Below are 17,899 nucleotides of genomic sequence, written 5' to 3' on the forward strand. Positions count from 1 at the left end.
GCTCAAAATGGGCACTATAGAAAGCGTTCCTTCGCGAGTGTTTCTCGTCCTCTCCCTCTCCCTCACCTAAAACGAAGGGTGGAGGGAATCGAACTTGTCGAAACCGCTGAAGCGCCATATGACGCCTGACAGGGATTCTAGTCCGGAGAGTTTCTCAGATGACTCTCCGTTCTTCTAGCAAGAAAGCGAATGGGGCGTCAGCGTCACCTGAAGTGTACGCGGAAGTACCTTTCCTTTTTTTTCCCCAACCGAGTGATGACGAAAGACGTCATGCACTGGACGTGGGTAGAAGCGAAGCTCAAGAGAATCATTATAGCAGTTCAAGAGCAACTGTCATCTCGAACGCAACGTCGGAAGGATGTTGTCGCTTTCCAATTAAGAAGTCTCGTCCTCTCTTACCTGTTCAACGACAAGCGTCATACAGACGGGAAACGGCTAAACGTCTTACAGAAGCGTCTAGTGCGAGAGAGAGAACAGGTGCTTACGAGAGTTTCGTAACGCCAGAGAGAAGTAAGACGTCTTTTAGAAGCGAAGCGTCATTGGAAACGGAGCATAGACATGACGCTCCGTCCAATATTATGACGCCAAGGAGGACGCCTTGGAGAGCTGAGCATCTTCCAAGCGCGAAGCGTCATCGAGACGTCAGCAAAAGACGTCATCCATGACGCTTGGCAAACGGGAAGCGTCATGTAAGCATGAAGAGTCTTCTAAAATTCTAGAGAAGCCGAAGCTTATGACGCCTTCCAAGAATATTAGAGCGGGAAAGAGGAAGGATTATCATTCCCTTCGCCCCTCTCCTGTTAGGAGTTTGTTTCCGCAAGAAGAAGAATGTTCGGAAAGGAGAGCGGAGACCCTTTTAGATCCCGAGTTAGAGGAAAACTCGGATAACGAATATAGTGGAAGAGAAGGTTTGTCTAACTAGAAGGGATGACTAACCTTCTTCTTGAGGAGTACGGGGACGAGTTGACGCCCAACACCACCCCTCTTGCCTACATTCGGAAACAGGGAGGGACGCACTCCTCGTTCCTTTACGAGCTCGCGAGAGACCTATTACTTTGGACGTATCACAGTAACATCTCCTGATGACAAGGTTCTTACAGGGAGAAAGGAATGTGAGGGCGGACAGGCTCAGCAGGAGGAACCAGGTCCTTCATACAGAATGGACTTTACACTAGGAAGTGTGTCTCGATCTCTGGTCTCTGTGGGGAACTCCTCAGGTGGAGTTCTTCGCAACATTTATTTCAAAAAAGGCTACATAGTGTTTTGCTCGGTCGTGGAAGATCCCAGAGCACTTTATATGGTAGATGCCTTCCTGCTAAATTGGTCTCGAGAGACGTTTATGCTTCTCCCCCATTCAAAATCCGGGGGTTAGTAATGAAAAGTTTGTGGCGTCAAAGGAGACGAGGATGGATCGTTAATAGCCACCTTTTGGCCGGTGCCCAGGAAATGGTTCAAGGAGGTAGTAGAGTGAAGCGTAGACTTTCCAAGATCCCTACCCGGAAGGACGGATCTTCTCATACAACCATCATACCTCTCCGCTCTCGCTCTGACTGCCTTTCGACTATCGAAAGACTTGTCAGAGCGAGAGGCTTTCTCGCGAAGTAGCAAGCGCGATCGCGAGAGAACGCAGAACCTCCACTCACGAAAGTATACCAGTCTGAAGTGGAAGGTAATTAGAAGGAGGTGTAGATCCAAGAAGTTGTCCTCCTCCAATACCTCTATAGCGGAAATTTGCGGATTTCCGGCTATTCCTGAGAGGAAAATCTCATCTAGCCGTATCCACAATAGAGGGATATAGAAGTATGCTCTCGGCTGTATTCAGGAACAGAGGATTAGATCGGGTCAGATAATGAAGATCTCCACGATCTCATAAGGTCTTTTGAGACTTCAAGTATAAGGAACCAGTACCTCCGAACTGGAACCTAGACGTAGTTCTAAAAGTATCTCTCATCGGAAAGATTCGAACCTCCTCATCGGGCATCGTTTAGAGACATTACCCGAAAATGCCTATTCCTATTATCTTTAGCTACGGCAAAGAGAATTAGGGAATTGCATGCTCTGCAGGATGAAGTAGCATTCAAGGGAGACTCAGCGATTTGCTCGTTTCAGACCCTGTTTTAGCGGAAAACGAGAATCCTACGAATCCCATGGCCTAAGTCATTCGAAGTCAAAGGCATGTCAAGTCTCGTAGGCAGAGAAACAGAGAGGTCTCTCTGCCCTGTTAGAGCTCTGAAGTTCTACCTTCAGAGAAAGCATCGAAAATGGGAGGCTCTAGACAAGGTCTTTGGTGCGCGGTAAAAGACCCCACAAGACTGATGTCAAGAATGCGCTGGCATTTCGTTGTAAGAAACGTCATTACAGACACTCATAAGGCCTGTCCTGACGAACAGTTACAACTGTTGAGAATAGAAGCTCATGAAGTTAGAGCTATAGCGACGTCTCTCTTGTTTCATAAGAATATGTCGTTAAAAACATAATAGATACGACATTTTGGAGATGCAACTCAGTATTTGCATCGCATTACTTGAAAGACGTCGCGTGTGACATATGAGAAGTGTTTTTCTCTAGGTCCTTTCGTATCAGCGGATACGATTCTGGGTACGGGAGCAGACACCAATCCTAAATGTTTATACTTTTCTTCTTTTGGATATGGTCGAGTCTCTTCTAACAATAGAGGACTTAGGCTAGCACGGGCGGCCGTCTATGTTGTTCAGTAAAATTCTTGTCATATCCAATTAGTTGAGTATAATTTTTGAAAATTATGTATGTGTGCGTAGTGATTTTGAGTTACGATTGTTGTGACGAGTTCGGGGATAACTCTTAACAATCTGTAGTTCTAACGTTATGGTTAGGATCAGGTGGTCGGGATTGGTTGTGTGCTCCTTCATAAGGTGTATTGTCATATAAGTGGATCAGCACCCATTGACAAAGTCCTTTTAGGCTCTGCTGAGTAAGTGGGTAAGACCCCATCGGCAGACCCACAAGAACTCTTGGCCATAGATCATATATCTCGCTAAGTTCTTGAGGTGATGCAGACTACTGGGCAAACACCCACGAAGTCTACCACCTATCAGGTAGGAAACCAAGGTTTTATTTATACCTACAACATATGTGTTTACCTGTCTATTCCCTTATATTCCGAAGCTGTCTCTTACCTCCCCACCGAAGGGTGCCAATCAGCTATGTATATATCTGACAGGTAAGTTGATTGTATGAAAATGATATGTTATGTTAACAAATAAATAAAGTTTGTTCATTTACATACTTTACCTGGCAGGATCTATACAATTAAAGGCCCACCCAGCCTCCCCGCAGGAGACAGGTGGAAGAGAGAAAATATGATAGAAAACGGGGATGGTTCCTAGTCCTGCCACCCAGGGCAGGCCGGTAGATCACCTGACCTACCTGTAGCGAGTGGCGCGAAATTTGAATTTCTGTCGGGGAGCGACGGAGTCTTAGCTATGTATATATCTGCCAGGTAAGTATGTATGAAACTTTATTGTAACATAACAATATCATTTTTTACCATAATTTGACCCTAGAGTTGGAGCTGAGCATAAATTTTATCATACTTAGGGTTCCAATACAATTTTAGAATGTATTTTCACTAAAATTTTAAATAAAGTGCAGAAAATTCCTCAATTTCATACACAGCCATAGTTAATATATGTATCTTCATTGTGAAATTGCCTCAAAAGCAGCACTAACAAAGGAGTTGATTGCTAAGTTTGAACCCAACTGAGGAATGTTAAATTCTGTGAATATAAATACCCACAGTGGCATGACAAACGATCAGTTAAGTGTGGATGAGGTTTTTTCTTCATGAGTAAAGTTGATTTTTTTCCTTTTTTAAGTTTTATTTTTATAAGTTATCAAATTTTAATTGTCTAAAGTGATTTTCAAAGAATTTTCAAGTTGATCAGTAATAAGTATGTATGTTTTTCTTATCGAGTAGAAACTGGTTTGTTTGTTTTTCCTTTTTTAGTTTTAATTTTTTAGTCGATATCAAAATTTTATATTTGAAGTAATTTTCACAAATTTTTCAAGTATTTATTAATTGTGTATGTGACCTGCTAAAGGAAATAGTCTCAGTGGCATGATAATGATGCAGTAATAATTAAAATTTAGTGTTTTTCTTCATGAGTAGAGACTTATTTGTTTTCCTTTTTTAGTTTAATTTATTAGAGATATCAAAATGTTGAATAACTTCTGAAGTGATCTTCACACATTTTTCAAATCGTATACTAGTAATTGCATATGTGATCTGTTAAAGAAGAATGGTGCTTTATTTCGAGTTTGCTAACATGTAAAGATCATCAAATAAATAGTTATACTACTGCAATTAGTCATTTGTAACATTTCACCTAATATACAAATGTTTTAAATTTCCATTACATCGTTGTTTTAGTTCAAATATATTAGAAAAATGAGATAATGATAGATTAATAGCATAATTCTGCCATAAAATTGCACCGCAGTTGACATATATTCTTGCTATTTAGCGTACATCTAACTTGGACCAACTAGCATAATTTAGCAAAACTTGTTGGTAACACTGTTGACGCCACTCTCAGCATAGTTTAAAGTCTGCAGCTACTGTTAACCCTCTTACGCCGAAGCCCAAAAAATCAAAACCTCTCCTGTATGCCGGCGCCGGTTTGGAGTGAGCGCGGAAGCGGAAAAAATAATTTTTTCAAAAAATCACAGCGCGCTTAGTTTTAAAGATTAAGAGTTCATTTTTGGCTCATTTTTTTTTAATTGCCTGAAGTTTAGTATGCAATCATCAGAAATGAAAAATAATATTATCATATGTAAATAATGCGAGATACGGTAGCGAAAAAAAAAATTCATAGATAATTGTATTCAAATCACGCTGTGCAAAAAACGGTCAAAGCTAACGAGTTACTTTTTTTTCGTTGTATTGTACACTAAATTGCAATCATTTTGATATATAATACATAGTAAAACAATAAAAGCAACACCGGAAAAATATTATCACAAAATGATGTACGAATTCGTAACGCGCGGACGTAAAAAAATGTTATATACAAAAATTCACCGTAATTCTAAATATTGTTCTAGAGACTTCCAATTTGTTTCAAAATTAAGGCAAATGATTTAATATTACGATACTGTAAGAGTTTTAGATTAGAATTGCAGATTTCGACCATTTCGGACGAGTTAAATTTGACCGAATGTCGAAATTTTTATATATATATTTTTTTATATGCACATATTTCGGAGATGGAAAAAGCTACAACCTTCACTTATTTTTTATTGTATTTTTCATAAATTTGCGCACATTTTGATATATGAAACTCTATAAAACGGCTAATATGAAAAGGAGAAAATATTAGGATAATGCGATGTACGTATTTCGGAGACTTGCAGCCGCGAATCGGCGCGCGGAGTGAAGGTAAATATATTTTTCAAAAATTCACCATAAATCACAATATTGTTCTAGAGACTTCAAATTTGTTTCAAAATGAAGAGAAATGACGGAATATTACTAGGCCGTAAGAGTTTTAGTTTACAATTGCGTTTTTCAACTATTTCGGTAGAGTCAAATTTGACCCAACGTGATTTTTTTTCTATTTATTGTGATTTATATGCAAATATTTCAAAAAAAGAGAAAAGCTAAAACCTTCAATCATTTTTAGTTGTATTCTACATGAAATTGCGCACATTTTCATACATAAAACTTTATGTAACAGCCAATTTTAAATGGTGCAAACATTTCGACAATCGCACAAAAAAAATTCTGATTTTTTCGGAAGAGTTTCCGCGTGGACGTAAGGAAAATGTTTTTTTTTTTTTTTCATAAATTCACCATAAATCGAAATATTGTGCTAGAGACTTCCAAGTCGTTGCAAAATGAAGGTAAATGATTGAATATTACTAGAATATAAGAGTTTTAGCTTACAATTGCGTTTTTCTACCATTTCGGTAGAGTCAAAGTTGACCGAAAGTTGAAATTTTTGCACTTAACGTTATTTATATGAAAATATTTCGAAACTGATAAAAGCTACAACCATGGGTTGTTTTTTGTTGTATTTTGCATGAAATTTCGCACATATTCATATATAAACTTTATGTAACAGCAAATTTAAAAGGGTGCAAATATTAGGACAATCGCACGAAAAAATTTATCGGAAGAGTTATCGCACGAACGTAAGGAAAAAGTTTTTTTCATAAATTCACCATAAATCGAAATATTGTGCTAGAGACGTCCAATTTGTTGCAAAATGAAGGCAAATGATTGAATATTACTATAATATAAGAATTTTAGCTTACAATTGCGTTTCTCGACCATTTTGGTAGTCACAGTTGACCGAAGGTTGAAATTTTTGCACTTATCGTTATTTATATGAAAATATTTCAAAACCGATAAAAGCTACAATCATGAGTATTTTTTTGTTGTATTTTACATGAAATTGCGCATATTTTCATATATAATACTTCATGAAAAGGATAATTTAAAATGGTGTAAAAATTATGTCAAAGTGACGAAATAATTTTTGAGATGTGTCACTGATACTTTTTATTGCGATAAGAAAGAAATTCGTGCTTGCGCGCCTGCGTAGCGATTGTAAACAAAACGACGCCTTGATCCGTGAACTCCCAGCATCCCCCAAGGCGCGTGATTCAAAAGTTTTTGGCTGGTAGGCCTATAAGTATTTTTCCGCGAATTTTAAAAAAAACTTTTTTGAGCCGACGTATGATACGTCCAATCGGCATACGGGAAACATTTTGACTCGACGTTTAATACGTCCAATCGGCGTAAGAGGGTTAACAAACAGTCAAACACATGTCTCGCACACCTTGTGCGCATTTAGTTTGCTTTTTCGGCGGTATTTACTGTATACGCAGTTACCTTTTTATTCATGATGGGTTCCAAGACACCCACTTCACACAAGGCGAAAAGGAAAAGTGTTTGCATGGCATCTCACATTTTCCTTCTTCTAAATGTTTCCTCCATTCCCAACTCCAAAATAAACCTTAAGTTTTGTCTATCCTCTCCTCTATAAGACAATGCTCACACATGAGGCGTGCATTTCATCAGCAAATGCAATACGTATTTAAGTGTTAGGTTTGGAGTGAAGGCAATATTACGTACATAGGTTACATGTGCGGTTTGGTATCGAATGCAATCTTTGAGCTTTAAGCTTGCTGGTAAATAAGATGTTAGCCATAGCTTAAATCAGAGAAGCCCCTATCTGTAATACGTCAATGTTTACGTGTGAGATTTGGTAGTGAAAACATTATTACATGCGTAACGTGCGGTTCAGTAGCAATGCAATCTAAGCTTTTTAAGCTTGCCAGTAAAGAAGAGGTTAGCCTTAGCTTAGTTCGGAAGCCGCTATGGTATACAGTAATTATAAAAATCAAGTGGATTCATTTATTTCTACTGTAAAAATACGTCAATGTTTACGTGCAAGATTTGGTAGTGAAACCACTTTTACCTTCGTAACGTGTGCGGTTCGGTAGCAACACTATCTTTAAGCTTTATTAAGCTTGCTGGTAAAGAAGAGGTTAGCCTTAGCTGAAATCAGAGAAGCTGCTATGGTATATGTTGTAGTAATAGAAATTAAGAGATTCTTTTATGTCTACTGTAAAAATGAGTCTGTTTACGTGTGAGATTTAGTAGTGAAACCACTGTTACATACGTAACGTGTGCGGCTCGGTAGCAACACAATCTTCAAGCTTTATTAAGCTTGCTGGTAAAGAAGAGGTTAGCCTTAGTTTAAAATTCAGAGAAGCCGCTATGGTATACGTAGTAGTTACAGAAATTATGACTCTTCTTTTATGTCTACTGTAAAAATACATCCATGTTTACGTGAGATTTGGTAGTGAAACCACTTTTACCAACGTAACTTGTGTGGTTTGGTAGCAAACACAGTCTTTAAGCTTTGTTAAGCTTGCTGGTGAAGAAGAGGTTAGCCGTAGTTTAAATCAGAGAAGCCGCTATGGTGTACGTAGTAGTTACAGAAATTATGACTATTCATTTATGTCTACTATAAAAATATGTCAATGTTGAAGTACGAGATTTGGTAATGACACCAGTTTACATATGTAATGTGTGTGGGGTAATGAACGCAATCTGTATGCTTAGTTTGTAAGCGTCCTCGTAAAGAGGTTAGCCTGATATTAAACTCGAGATGCTGGTACATAACGTAATGGTATATTAATTATAGAAATTAAGAAGATTCTTTTACTTATACGTGCATATGTTTACCATGTACCATAATTATTTTTCTTAGTCCAATAAACTTGAAACCAACCCTCATATTAGACAAAAATTTGCCGTCGTAGAAGACGCCCCTGTTTTATAAGGATATTTTATGGAAACAAAACCGTTAGTAAACCCATTATATCATAACATTTAACTAAAAGATAGTTTTAAAGTGATTTTGTATACAGTATTACAGTTGACTGTAATACTGAACGTAAACGTTTATAGGTTTATATTGAGATATGGTTTGTTTACTACCATAGTCCCGCTATAAGCCACCAGGGCTACTCTATGGTACATCCTTTCATGCCACATCCTGCCGACTTAATGTAGGCAATTTTTTGTAAATTCTTGATAGCAAATATAAATTGGGTTTAATTTTAATAGTTTATTAATTCACTGTAATGCTTTTCAATGTTTTATTATGTTAGCAACACGTTTAGTGCTTACCCACTACACTGCAGTCTACTTGCATAGTTACTTAGGTAGCCTATGGCGCTGGTCAACAATCAGATGGACGTAGACCAGTTTTCTTTTATACAGTATATTATACATTTAAAGGTATACATATAAGTTTAATATGATATTTATTTAACACTGAACTTAGTTAGCTGTATTTTACATGCAATGTGTTGTATAAAAAGGCAAAGGTAGGGTAATAACTGGTGGTCAAGAACGGATTAATCCATTTTCAGATCTCGAAATAATCGAATTTCGACGCTCCTTTTGGAACGAATTAGCGTCGAGATCCAGGGCTCTACTGTAATACCTTTGTTCTTTATTTAAATTTGCATAATTTTATAATTAATTTGATATAAATGAAAGGGCATAACATAGCCCTGCAGTTGAGATTTGTAAATTATTAACACTGATTGGAGTTTTTTTAATTCACCATCTTCAGTTTTCATTTTTAAAATGCAAAAAAGTTATGAAAATTCTCTTTAGTAATGCTTAGCCAGTAATTAAATGGTTATGATATGTGTAAAAGTATGCCCAGCTGGCAAATATTTGGGTATAAAAATAAAATTTATATATTTTAGAATTTTAGTATTACTGCCGTGTTTTTTCAAAGTGGTAATTTAGTCGTTAGTATTTTTATTTATATATTACACTTATTTCTAGACTATATTTTATTTTGCAGTATTTCATCAGCCATCATCATCATCATAATTCTAATGGAAAAAACTCCTTAGCCACTCAGTTCTCTCAATTAACCAACAAAATTTGGTGTGGACGATACTCCTCTTTAAGGCCATCTGATTTCAAAGATGCTTTTGGCCAACAGTGGCGTGATTTCAGGGATTATAGGCAGGTATGTATAACGTGTGCTGTAAAATGTAAGACTTGATATGGCTATACTTATCTTTATTATTTATCTGAATTAATTTTAATGTTTATTTGTAATTTATTCTGTACAGCACCACCTCTGCTAAAGGAGGGGGAAGGGCATGAGGTTTTGCCTCCTCCTGATACTTAAATACTTAAATTCTGATAAATTAGAAAAATTGACATATAACCTACATGATACTGTACACTGGCGCCAACTCACATATCCACATAAAGTAATTATAGCCAATCTTAACTGGTATTATCTAATTATTTATTTACACATCATTCAATATCAGAGAGAGATCTGCAAAATGAATTGCATCAAAGAATACTACTATGTAATGTAATTACAATCAGCATTCAAAACAAAAGAAAAATATTGCTGACCCAGATGAACTGTCTAGTTCATGAGTTCACCAGATGTGTAGAATGTTTTAATTTTATTCGAAATTCTTCTTGGTGTCTTCAAAGCCAGTGTATCTGCACATTTGTGGGATGTTTTGGCTGTGAATTGCATATTTTTCTTGACATTGGGAACTCATTTTCTCTTCATTAGGATGCCCTCTACATGAAGTAAAAACAAAGGTTTTCTGTTCTGAGGAAATGAATGTTCTGTTAATGGAATATATTCAGCGGAAGATGATTAACCATTTTTGTTGGTTATAGGGGTAGGAATTGTGATTTGTTCATATACGAAACAAACCTTCGGTCCTAACATTAGGATAAATACTGAGCTCCAGCTGGAAACTGGTAAAGTTTAAGATAATTGTGTACGAAAGGGACTATTGGCATCTGTGCTTGGTCATGAGACATGTGGAGCCACCCACATATCCCTCATTAACTCGTGACCCCGTTAGTTATTTTCTTACTGCCTTTAAGTGAGGACGTGCTTTGCTCCGTCCTTTTAAAGCCGGTTTAGTTTGCCCCCTGTTGTTTGGAATTCCCGGGAATGTGAACATTAAGCCTTCTCATGCTGCTAGACTTTCTGGATATCACAAGAAGCAGATAAACGCCCTGTTATTTTCTTTGACGGTTTCGACGTCAAAGTACTCATTGTATAGTTAGTCGTAGGTGAACAAACTCTTAAGGCACGGTTAATTCGTTACCTGTGCTTTGGAATATCGCATATTCATATGGATTGCCTGTAATCCAATGCTTTGATGTATCTGGATGTGCTTTGGGAAGTAATTATGACTAATTGTGCTCCTTTTCCTGCGGGGAGAGGTGTGTGCATTGCCATCTTGTTTTCGCTCCAGATACGTGGGTAGAGGGGATGCAGGTGTGCGGTCGTCGTTAGGCTTATCAGGAGAACCAACCCAAGAAGGACAGTTGGTTTGATGTATAACGTCGTGTTGCCACCCAGGATCCCACATGATGGATGTCCCTTTTATCTTGAAATGCACTGAATGGCGGTCGGATGAGTCGCCATCTGTAAAGAAGATAGTGCAACAAGGCAGCCTTTAATGTCAGGTTGCTATGCCTATGAGAATAACATCAACAACCTTGCACTTCTGGTAGGGTGCTGGCTTCGCATTAAAGATACAGTAGTACCTCGAGATATGAAATTAATCCGTTCCGAGGCGCCCTTCGTATCATGAGGTTCTCGTATCTTGGACCACATTTTACATGTAAAATGGCTAATCCGTTCCAAGCCCTCCAAAAACACCCCTGTAAATTATTTTTCCAGGCCTAAAACACATGTTCTAGGGTTACTACGCCGATCCGACGGAAGAAATATGACTCCAAAAAGGCAAAATACTGTACATACTTGAGTAATATTCAACTGCATGTAAAGTTCAACCCCATTTTTACTGCATATATTAGGACTTTAGCATATGTCCCTTAGCAATAAGCCTAGCCTATGTTAGCGGTTGCTACTGTAGCCTAGTCTATGATTTTGACATCTAAACCTAAGAGCTAAAAGCTTAGAATATGCCAATAAAATGTATAAATAATCAGTATGTGCTCATTTCAAATAATTATTAATTAATCATTAACCTTAATACACAAACAAACAAAGAAGAAACCTTCCAATCGATTGTTTACATTCAGCTCTTACCCGTCTTACGAGTACCGAACGAACGCCAAGCAATCATTTTTCCTAGCACACAGTAAGCCATAAATTTTCATTAGTATCTCTCTTCAACTAATGAAACTACCAAACGGTATAATAACCATTCATTTCTATTCTTTATTCGATCTTTACCTAATGGAGATACCGAGTTACTGATAGTTATAATGAAACATACATATACGTAACGTAATGTTAAAACAGAAGAAGAATTCTAAAAAATACGTATTTGTTGGCAGTCTGATTTATTTTATATTTTATTATATGTAATTCACAATTTATTTTTATTAAATGTATTGCATGTACTCATTTCAAATAATTATTAAGTAACCATTAACTATAATAAACAAAAAAAAAAAAAAAAAAAAAAAGCTTCCAAACTTCTGTTACATCCAGCACTTACGAGTATCGAACGATCGCCAAGCAATTACTTTACACAGTAAGCCATAAATTTTCATTATCTCTCTTCAACTACTGAAACTACCAAACAGTATAATAACCATTCATTTCTATTCTTTATTCTATCTTTACCTAATTTTTTTTTTTTATTAAATGTATTGCATGAATTAAGTTTTTCAATTTACAGCATCCTTTTACCAATAGAATACTTAAAGCACAAGGGTTAGATGCTGACCAATAGGAGAGCAGGACCTTATGGGGTGACTAGCATCAGGAACCAATGGGAGAGCGGGAGGATGATGGCGAGTTTACTCAGTTGGCGGCGCAGGAGTTTTAAAATTGTTCTCAGTGGTCCGGGTGAATCTAGGGACTTTACAGCAACAACCTTTCATATCTTGAAAACTTTTCGTATGTAGAGCTGTAAAATTTTTCGTATTTGCTTTCGTATCTCGAATTTTTCGTAAGTTGAGTCTTTCGTATGTCGAGGTACCACTGTACTCAGTGACGTCATAAACTTGGCGACCGCCATGACGTCACTTCACAACTGCGGCCTACATGAAGACATGCTTCCATTTTCATTTCGAGGTACAAGAGTACTTTACAACTATACTTTTGGATTAGAGGTTTTTAATGCACATTGTTTTTTAGAGAAATTACAAGCGTTAGGAGATATATGTCACATAATGGAAAAGACACAAGTCTTTCCTCTGTATCTTTCCGCTTAGGCGTCATCAAGCTTAGGTGACTGGCTTTGATGCCAGTGCGTTCTCCTGCCAATCCTGAAAAAATAGGGACTTCGTAGCTGATCCTAGAGCCAAGAGGAGAAGTTTCCTCTCCATCTTCGAGCCAGGATTGTTACATCCGTATTATATGAAAGCACAAGAAGTAGTTGTAATTGTCGAACAAGTGAATGATGGAAAGTTAGTCTAGTGTGGCTGCTGTGAAGAGTTGGAAAAGGCTAGAATCAGGGACTTCGTGACTGATCCTCGCGCCAAGAGGAGAAGAATAATTTCTTCTTCTTCTTCGAGCCAGGACTGTCACATCCTTGTAAATTAGAAATGCCACAAAAGGTTGGGTCTCTTGATCTTGGCTGCAAGAGTACCATAAACAGCCTCACGCTTCCATCAAGCGTGTTGACGTCATAGCCAAAACCGCTTGCAAATGGCGGTAGTCATGATGTCACAGCCTTCTGATTCTTGATTTACTTTGCTGCCTCCAGAACCTAATACGCTTTCTGACTCATTGGTACACACAGTAATGAAGAATAAACAGGATCTAGAGGTGAAAATTGCTAAGCAAGACAAAGAAAAGGCGTGATTCGTCTTCTTCTTTGTCTTCTTTAGATGGTGTCATAGCTAAGGTCTATGGCATCACTGAGTGTACCAGTCAAGCGTTGGAGGATACAGGATTTCGTGACTGATCCTTGGGACAAGAGGAGAAGAGTAAATTCTTCTTCATCTTTGAACCAGGACTGTCACAGCCCAATCAGCAAGAAAATCAAGAAGTCAGTGCTGGTAAGCTCAAAGCAATCGGACGAAGCTGTTTACAAGAGTACGAACGAGCGAAAGCGTCGATGGTCGCTGGGCTAGCAGCCGACGTGGAGTTGCCAGTGGTGACTACAAAGAGTCTAAGAGAGAGTACAATGCCGTTGCTGAACTTGATACGTACACCTATGCTTTTACAAACTTTTTCAATGGACTCTAGATGTCAAGAGTAATGAAATATGGTAAAATTGCTCTCATATTTGTATACAGGATTGCAAACATACCTTCTCAAATCCTACTGACTATAATATGTTCAAGATCGAGCCATCCGCGGCCATTAAAGATCAAAGGTGCCGAGGCTGTATGGTTGGAAGACCATGATGCATGCAAGTAGATACCTTCTCAAATCCTACTGAATATTCGAGATTGAGCCATCGGTGGCCATTAAAGATCAAAGATGCCGTGGCCGTATGGTTGGAAGGCCATGACTTATGCAAATAGCTACCTTCTCAGATGCTACTGACTATTCAAGATCGAGCTGTCAGTGGCCATTAAAGATCAAAGATGCCGCGGCCGTATGGTCGGACGGCCATGACGCACTCGGACGTTTGTCAGAGGGTAGGAGTGAGTTAACGTCTCCTGTGGCTTAACAGTGCGTTAGAACCAGAGGGAAGAGAAAACCAAGAGTTTCTGGCTTCGTATGAGGAGGTGATTGATTTGATTAGTCAATTCAATAACCTTTCGGGAGCACGGAGACACTTGCCAGCATGCTTCCCCTGGGGATTGACATGGTGTTTCGTTTGAAAAAGGATACAAAAGTGTATGAATTACCTTGTTCTAGTCATGTAGAGTCCATTTTACAACACGTAAGATGCACAGATTGGTGGAAGGATATGGATACCTCTTAGTACAGTGTTACCTCGAGATACGAAATTAATTGGTTCCGAGGCGGCCTTCGTATCATGAGCTTTTCGTATCTTGGACCGCATTTTACATGTAAAATGGCTAATCCGTTCCAAGCCCTCCAAAAACACCAAGAAAATTTCATCATAATGCTAAATTGACCTATAAACAATGAAATACTACAACAATTTGGACCATTCATACCTAACTTAATACGTACTGCTAATTACCTGTAAATAAAGTGTATTAGTGTACATGGTATACAAGAAATACTGTACGTATGTAGTAAAATGTGGAAGCTTACCTTTCGAGTGAGGCTATCTCCAAAAGTGGCGACAGAGGAGGAGGACAAACAGCAGATATGTAAGTACACTTAACTTTACGGAACACACAAAAAAATGTAAGGAAAACATACATAAACTAACTTTATGAAACACATGAACAAAACTGTAACACTTAACTTTACAAAAAACTAAAACTAAAAGTTTTTTTTTATATATATATATACTTTATGTACTTTTTTTTCTTTTTTTTATACAAAATTTCAACTTCATCACCACTTTCAACTTTGTTTTTTAGTATCACTTGGTTCTTCCTTTTTGCTTACTCCTGCTAGTACTAAAGGCCTCTTTAAAAAATAACTATCCAAGGAAGATTCCTTCTGCCTACTTTTCACAATGTTCCTGAAACGACTCAGGCAAGCGTCATCGAACTGTGCAAGCATACGACCTGTGTAAGCCTTTTCGGGGGGTGTGTTTTTTTTTTTTTTTTTTTTTTTTTTTTTTTTTTTTTTTTTTTTCCCCCTACAAATGTTTGCACTTTATGAAAAGCAGCTAGAACATCCTTAATTTCTGCCGTTGTCATAGGGTCGTCCTCCTCCTCCTCGCCGCTGCTAGAAAACTCCTCTTGAACAACGATATGTTGCATGGCCTCCAACTCTTCAGGTCATCCGTCGTAAGCTCCTCTTGGTGCTCCTCGAGAAGGTGGTTGATGTTGTCCTCGTCGACGACCAGCCCCATGGACTTGCCGAGTGCAACGATCTCGTCAAGATCTGGTTGCAAAACAGTTTCAGGATCGTCAACTGTTTCTGAATCTGCAGCACCAGCTTCGCCCACGTCGAATCCCTCGAAGTCTCGGGCAGGTACGGCATCAGGCCAGAGTCTCCTCCACGGGGAATTCGAGGTTCGCCTCGAAACCTCCTGCCAAGCTTGGTCAATGAGTCGGATGCATATGACAACATTGAAATGCTCCTTCCAAAATTCATGCAAGGTGAGGTTTGTGGTATCGGTGATGTTGAAACATCTCTTGAAAAGATGTTTCATATACAGCTTCTTGAAGTTTGATATCACTTGCTGGTCCATGGGCTGGAGGAGAGGGGTGGTGTTAGGCGGAAGATAAAGAACCTTGATGAAAGAATACTCCGCTAGGATATCTTCCTCGAGGCCAGGAGGGTGAGCAAGGGCATTGTCCAACACCAGCAGGCATTTCAGAGGGAAGCGCTTCTCTTCCAAGAATTTCTTCACTGTCGGGCCGAAACACAGATTTACCCACTCGGAGAACAAAAGCCTCGTTACCCAGGCTTTCGCATTAGCCCTCCACATCACTGGAAGCTTCTCCTTAAGCACTTTGTGGGCCTTGAAGGCTCGAGGAGTCTCGGAATGATAGACCAGTAGGGGCTTCACCTTGCAATCCCCACTGGCGTTGGAACAAAGTGCGAGCGTAAGCCTGTCTTTCATAGGCTTATGCCCAGGTAGCTGCTTCTCTTCCTGCGTGATGTACGTCCGATGAGGCATTTTTTTCCAAAAAAGGCCAGTCTCATCACAGTTGAAGACTTGCTGAGAACTGTAGCCTTCCTTGGTCATCATCTCGTCGAAAGTCTTTTTAAAGGCTTCAGCCGCTTTCGTGTCCGAGCTGGCAGCCTCCCCATGCCGCACCACCGAATGGATGCCAGTCCATTTACGGAATTTCTCGAACCACCCATACGAAGCCTTGAAGTCTGGGGTTGGCGTTGGTGTCCCTTCTCCTCCGTCGTCTTCGGCCTGGGCAATCAACGCCGAAAATAGCGCTGGCCTTGTGGGAGATTGCCGTCTCCGTTATCGTATCGCCAGCGATTTCTTTGTCTTTTATCCAGACAAGAAGAAGCCTTTCCATCTCGTCGTGCACATCGGTTCTCTTGCTGGACAAAATAGTGGCGCCCTTGGAAGGTGTAGCTGCTTTGATGGCATCCTTCTGCTTAAGTATGGTGCCTATTGTCAACGGATTTCGGTCGTATTCCTTGGCAATCACACTCAATCGCATACCAGCTTCATACTTCTTGATAATCTCCATCTTCGTTTCCAAAGAGAGCATCCTCTTTCCGTGAATTTCAAGTTTCTTGGGACCCATGACTACATATATACTGTACGTAATTATGTTATGTAGTACGTTTATGTATGGAGTAAAGTTCTCACACAACACGATAAAGTATACTACAACGAAATCACTAACAAATTTGTTAATAAACGAAATCGTTAGAACGAATGAATACCGCGTGCGTACGATACAGATGATGCCGTGCAGTGGCCGAAGAAGCATGCCGCTACGTAGTAGATGCATGATGGGAGGGATGCTGACCAATAGGAGAGAAGGATCTCATGGCGGTGACTAGCATCAGGAACCAATGGGAGAGCAGGAGGATGGTGGTGAGTCTACTCAGTTGGCGGCGTGCGAGTTTCAAAATTGTTATCGGTGGTCCGGGCGAATCTCGGACTTTACAGCAACAACCTTTTGTATCTTGAGCAATTTTCGTATGTCGAGCCGTAAAATTTTTCATATTAGCTTTCGTATCTCGAGTTTTTCGTAAGTTGAGCCTTTCATATCGAGGTACCACTGTAATCGTATGCAGCCTGAATGGTGGGAGTTAGCATACTTTGGGTTGACTCCAGAAAACTTCAAATCTTTACAGGTAAGAAGAATTCCCATGTTTTATATACTTGTTGGTATAAGCTGGTTTCTTCCTATAAGAATATTGACCAAACGCTTTGACTCTAACACAAGTAGTTAAAGTTAATCGAAAGCTTGGTTCCTTCAAAAGTATTGTAAAACCATTTTTCTTAAAGAAATCGAATGGGAACTTAAGTTGAAAGGAAGAGGTGAATGTCTTTCTTTCGCCATTTAAGGTAGCCAAGCCTAAGTAGGGCACTTTTAACCTAAGATGCTATAGCCAGGATGATTGGGTCATACCTTTTAGCCTAACAAGTGGTTATATTCGTAGCCTATTCCAGCCAGTCCAAGTCTACTGCTACTCTCTTAGTTAATCTGAGTAGTAGTTCTTAGCTTAGTCTGTCCGAACTAACTGGTTTGGGTATGCATGTGCTGGCTTGGACCAGCTAATGGTTGCGGTTTGGCTTATGAACCTGCATTTACTATCTTAGATTGGTCTGAGTGGTACAATTCTTAGCTTAGCCGGGTCCGCTTAGCCTAACTCATAGGCTAGGTGGT

At 39.1% G+C, this 17,899-nt stretch overlaps 1 protein-coding gene across 1 annotated transcript in view; it reads left to right on the forward strand.

The window, feature by feature from the left end:
* LOC135223980 (uncharacterized) overlaps positions 1-17,899 on the forward strand; it is a 206,969-nt gene that overhangs the window by 95,929 nt on the left and 93,141 nt on the right. The window contains exon 6 of the mRNA XM_064262902.1: positions 9,375-9,545. Within this exon, the coding sequence (XP_064118972.1) occupies positions 9,375-9,545 (171 nt within the window). The remainder of the gene's footprint in view (positions 1-9,374; positions 9,546-17,899) is intronic.

This window comes from Macrobrachium nipponense, chromosome 20, assembly GCF_015104395.2.
Source record: "Macrobrachium nipponense isolate FS-2020 chromosome 20, ASM1510439v2, whole genome shotgun sequence".
NCBI lineage: Eukaryota > Metazoa > Arthropoda > Malacostraca > Decapoda > Palaemonidae > Macrobrachium > Macrobrachium nipponense.